Raw genomic sequence first — 5,826 nt, 5'->3', positions numbered from 1 at the left:
CTGCAGAAAAGTGAGGAATGGAAATATCCCTCCTTCAGTGTGATAAGCTTTTGAGAGTTTGGCTGGGACTCTGCCTAGGTCATTCTCCTTCCTCCTACTCAGGCCTTTATTTCCTTCTAAATTCTTTAAAACACCTCTGTTCTCTTAGATAGCTAATTCTTACTTCATATGGCTGTGCCTATAGCCTACAGTATTACCTTTTCTTTCCTATCGACTATCAGAAGCAGAATACGCTGCCATTTTCTGCTCTTATTTCTTGCTTTAACTCTTTCTTTTCAGTGACAGCTTCTAGTACTTATTCTCTCAGGGGAGAGATTTAAGTTCTTCAATAAGGTAAATGCTTTGAATTTCATCCCACGAGGAAAGGTCTTAGTTCCTTTGTAGAAGATAATGAAAAATCAGTATTTGTGATGATGGCAAATGGTAGCTTCAACAGGTGTCTATGGCCTGCACATATGCTAATATTGGAGACCTTTATGGTATGCATCCCAGGAATAGGTATATTGTTGTTAGGAATAATTCATTATCTTACCCTTCATTATAGGTACAAGACCAGAATTCTGATACCAGTTCACGTGGAAACTATTGGTGTTTCACTCAGGTTTCTCAAGGCAATGAGTGCCCTTTGTGTCTGCCTAGCACAGGGGTTTTCAAAGAATTACGCTGTCTTTTAAATGATGATAAATCCCTGTATTTCAAGAATAGTGTTTACTTAACTTCATTGGCTTCATAGCAAAGCTAAGCAAGTTGAACACGATCTCTCTTGTCGTCTTGTTAACGTTCTGCGCACAGGTAAAAGACCATTTTGCTGGAGCAATCTTAAGTGCACAATACATATAGAGTAATCTGTAGATGTCCAGAGAAGAGCTGCTTCTTTCCAATTCTTGAGCACTTCTACATTTCTTTTTTAAACAACTTATTGATTTTTCTTTTTTAAACAGCAAAGCCATTGAAGATCAGGACAATATAGGGAGATTAGATTTTAAGTAGTGGGTATATATTTCAGAGCAAATAGGAACAATCAGAATGAAATTCACAGAAATGGAAAGATGACAATGACATACAAAATCTGTAACTTCTTTCAATGTCGGAAATTGCTCCGCCAGCAGTTACGCTTCTTGAATTGAAGAAGTGAGCGTGGAAGCCTAAATTTCAGAAGAAAAACTAAATGAAGATTTAACCCCAAAGTGAAAGAAAAGCAGAAATTAAATATTAGCTCTTGATGAATAAAAAATGAAAATATTTGGGAAGAAAAAAGAGCAGGAGAAAAAGAACAACTCCTTTTTACTGTATGTATTTAAGTTTGTGTATATATGCACATGGACATAGCCCCACAAAGGGAGTATTAATTTTTTTTATATTTAGTTTGGGTTTTTTACTTTTGAATTTTGGGAAGTTTTGTTCTGAAAATCATTTGGAGACAGCTAGATGATGATCAAAAAGCACTCAGAATTGCTTGGCAGTTTAGGAGTTTGGGGGTTTTTTATCCATAAGAACGTAAGAAAGCACATAACCCTTGAAAATGCTGCTATATTCTGTCTTCCTCACTTACATTTTAGTATGGCAAACAACCAGGAAGAAATATCTGTGAATTGATCACCTTTGTTTCTAGGATGTCTAACTAGGATTCAGTCATGATGATCAACAAAGATAAATTGTCAGATGGACAAAGTTTTTGCATTGTGTACGTGGCAACATCTGCATTGGAGGATTTGTTATTAGGAGATTTTAAATCAAGTCAATGGTCTTCCCTAAGGAACATCACTAAGAGAAATAAATAAAATACACCTTAGTAGTAAAAGATTGCTCTAACATCAATTTGTGTTTGATTCTTACAGTTTTACATGAGCTATTCTGTTTGGATAGGACTAAAAGATTTATTTTAGGTGAGCATCACAAGTGGAGGTACTATTCCAGTATCTGGCACATGTATCGCTCAAGACCTTTTTTTTATTCTATTATGATCGCATCAGAGGTAATGCTTTCATGTTTTTCTGAACATATTTCTGTGTGTAGGAGGTTCAGTTTTGAATAAATTTTATTAATTCCTTTTAATGTGTCTTCTAGAGGAATGTGCATGTCTTGAGAAACATGATTAGTTGTCTAGTATTGAGATTTCTCATTGCCCTTGTAATACTGAAAATCACGTTTCAAGCTGCTCTTTCTCTTACATGGATTTATCCTTATTTTGTACCATAGTTATCATGAACAAATGCTTGTTTAAAATTGACAATGGCAAATGCTTAGATTTCAATTAAATTTCCATCTTGAATGGTTACTATTTTTAGCCCACCTAGGTTATTTGGACTGAAGAAGCAAAGGAGGTGGCATAGAAAATTGGGAGAATGGACCCCATCGTGCTCCTTTACTCAGTTCTTTTTCTCCTGCACACTTTCTTGGACTCAATTCCTTCTCTTTGTTCTCCCCCGCACCCCTTCTCTTCCCTCATAAATCCACTTGAATGGAGGAATATTTTCTTTGTAGAACAGGAAACCATTTCCAGATTTAAAGGAGGACAGTCTGGAAAACCCATGGGAACAATAGTTACTTCAGAAAAGAAACCAGAACCCTCTGTTGTTATTACTAGTATTTTGTGCCAAGATTAGAATTAAATATCTTGACTTAATGGGGATTGAGCTCTCAGCTGAAGGCCTGCTCATCTTTTCTCTTATGTCACCTAGATGCCGTCACCTAGACTCTTTTAGCTCCTCAGGGTCTGGACACCTTTGTTGTTACCACTTGTGAAGACAAAACTTTAAAAGGAGATAACTAGCCCATTAGTAATGTTTGTGAAGCAATGTTACCCACAAAAATGGTAGTAGAGCATATTTGGTACTACAAATAACACAACCTTGTATTAAAACTAGTGGTCCCCATTTACTGAGAATGGAAGTCTGGTTTTGTGACATTCTTTTAAAGAGAATTAGTAATGAGCCAAAAAATCAGCTCTTCCATCTCTTGCATATGTATTTGGGTGCTAATCTAGCTAGAGTTATTTTGTGGCCCGTAAGAGGCCATTTATTAACCTCACTCTGTATCAAGTGGGGTACCCTATCACAAGAGCCATCGCCTCAGTTAAGTTGCTCTTTTGCATGTGTCTCAGCTGACACCAAAGATAGTACTGAGAGGAAGGCTGAGATCTGCCATCTTCTCTGAGGGGTGGTCACGCCAAGCGGAGTGTTCTATAATTTTGTGAAATGGTGTGGAGGAGTTCGCACTGGGCCTGTGGATAAACAGAGACATCCTGTCTCCAGATCTGTTAGTAAGCAGATTTCAGAAGCACAGAAATCAATTAAAAAAATGAATCATTTGTCTGTGTTTAATATAACTTTAAAGGTTTGAAACAGAGTTGAGCTGAAATATTGTCCTTTTTAGCTAGTTACTTAGGGAACCCTCATAACAGAGGTAAGTGTTGAACAAGGCACAGAACTTAGCTTTGAAGTTTTAAAGACGAGGAAGGTTTCAAGTTTTAAATGTGACCACATGAATCATTCACCGCCCAATCCCATTTTTCTCTTCCAGGTTTTTTTTTGTGGTTTTGTTTTGTTTTGTTTTGTTTTTAAAGTTAGGAGCCGTCAGCGTGTGTATGCCAGTGTGTTTGAGGGGACATATGTACGTATGTGTGCTGTGCTCGTCTGCTGGAATAGATTCCCAAGAAAGAGTGCTGCAGAAATCCAGCTGCTTTTCCATTAACAGCCTTGATTTCCGAATGGACTCCAGGAGGATACTTTCTTGAGCTGCCTAGGGATAACTAGCCAATCCAAACTATTTCCTTTTATATGGTTGGCTGTGTCAGGTTTTGGCCAATGGAGTATAGCCTTCTTCCTATTATCATGTTAATCACCCATTGTTATTTTAGCCTAGAAAGCTCTGCCTATGTGGAAACACATACTGTGTACAGAATTCATGGAATACGCATAACATCCATAGACTGGTGCATTTGTTATTATGGTATTACAGCATGTTCATTAACCTCCAGCAGGCTAACTTGTTGCCATTGATGACATGGGAAGTAGTTAAGAAGCTCTTGGCAGCACCTAATTTGTTCTTTCCTCAGCAGGTGCTCAAGGAAATTGGATCCCATGCACAGAGGGGGTGATAGCAACTCCTCTGTTTAACTCAAAACTTCTGACTTACTACTGCTGTCCTAAAAATGGGATGCTATACCTAGTTGTGGGGTGGAGGCTGGAAGAAAAAACAATGTGCACCAAAAATACCCACAAAATATTTTTCTTCAAAAAACTTAAGAGGGTGTTGTTTACTGAATTGGGTTTCTCAGTGCTAATGGCTTGGGCTTCTCATCCATTCCTGGGCTGAGGTGGCCAGTGCGCAGAAATTTCACGTATGTTCTGCTGCTGTCCACTCTAGCCATAAGGATAGGGACCACATGCTCATGCCTGGTGTCAAATGTTGCAATAGGAGTTATTATCTAGGAAGAAGCAGGCACAAAAGGCCCAGTTTTTCTAAACTGCATGTCACAAGTTAACTATTTAGATAGCATATTTCTATGCAGTGAATGAGTATGGACATTAAACGAAAGCACTGTACTCCTGCTTTGGGAAATAAGTTTTGCAAGTGTACAAAAGCTTAACATCCGTGTTATATTTTTTCCTAACTTGGATGTCTAAATTGTCAACATGTATTTTGATTTCTACAAATGATTTCTTGGATTTTTTCCTGTCATGTTGCACAAGTACATGCACCACTGTCAACCTGAGTGCAAACTCTTATTTTCCCTGTTTGAATAAACGGTTCATGTAATTGCCTCTTCACACTATCTCCTGACTTCTGCAGCTAAGCCTCCCTGGTATGACTTTGAGATGGAAAAAAATACACAACAGAATCTGCTAGGAAACAATTCTTTGTGGTAATGCAGTTTTTCTGAGATTTCTGATGGGAGACCGTTACAAAATGTATTTTTCCCTTTTGTCCTTCAGTTCCCTAAGTAACCAAAGGTGTTTTGCCTGCTGTATTTTGAGTTTAACTAAAGATGGAATTTTTTGAGAAAGTTGATCTTTTTCTGAAAACAGAGTTACCTTTCAATATCTTTTATTTCACTCTGCGGGAATTTTTACCGCAATGGGTTAAATGGCACAAGCAATCTCCTTATGGCTCAAGTACTCAGTCAGATTTTCAAGTACTATCATTTGAAATTTTTTGAGTTGAAATTAAAAATTCTTCTAAAGCAGGCTGTTAATTAGAGATTGTATTTATGGTCCCAGAAAAGCCCAGCCCTACTTGGTGTCTTGTTGGGGATATATGAGCAGAAAAGGCCTCGGTGGAGGAAAGTTGAAACACGTAACATGCTGTATTCATGATCACACTTGCCTTATGCTACAGTGCAGTTTTCTCTAATCTCTTTTTGGTTATTAAACAGAAAAAGACCTATCAATGCATCAAGTGCCAGATGACCTTTGAGAATGAGAGAGAGATACAAATCCATGTCGCTAACCATATGATTGGTAAGACATTCTTTAAACTAGGCCACTCATCGGCTGCTTGTTTTTTGCTACTCTTTGAAATTCACTATTCTAATAACTTGTTAATATTCATGCTGTAATTTATTTTTTTTATCTTGCAAGGAAAATGATTTTGATGTAATGATTCTTCACTTCAAAGCTTTTTAAATATGTGGTTATAAAAGTGTTACTGCTGAGCTTTTTTCCTTATCCTTTTGAGTCCTCATGTAGCATTTTCATTTATATTAAAATCAAACTTTTGACAGTATCTTCCATTTGATAGCATAAATTTCTCTCTATCCATGTAAAAAGTACTTGCCAGTTGTCAACCACTTAGGAGCAATTATGTTTCAATTTTGTATGTCAT

At 37.2% G+C, this 5,826-nt stretch overlaps 1 protein-coding gene across 1 annotated transcript in view; it reads left to right on the top strand.

The window, feature by feature from the left end:
* Nucleotides 1-5,462, top strand: part of ZNF423 (zinc finger protein 423) — a gene marked incomplete at its 3' end in the record, with an annotated part of 75,664 nt that extends 70,202 nt beyond the window's left edge. The window contains exon 4 of the mRNA XM_035893166.1: nt 5,378-5,462. Within this exon, the coding sequence (XP_035749059.1) occupies nt 5,378-5,462 (85 nt within the window). The remainder of the gene's footprint in view (nt 1-5,377) is intronic.
* Nucleotides 5,463-5,826: the final 364 nt, after the last annotated feature.

This window comes from Egretta garzetta, unplaced genomic scaffold (genome assembly GCF_000687185.1).
Source record: "Egretta garzetta isolate BGI_Z169 unplaced genomic scaffold, ASM68718v1 scaffold314, whole genome shotgun sequence".
NCBI lineage: Eukaryota > Metazoa > Chordata > Aves > Pelecaniformes > Ardeidae > Egretta > Egretta garzetta.
The sequence above is the reverse complement of the archived record's forward strand: the minus strand, read 5'-3'. Positions and strand labels throughout refer to the sequence as shown.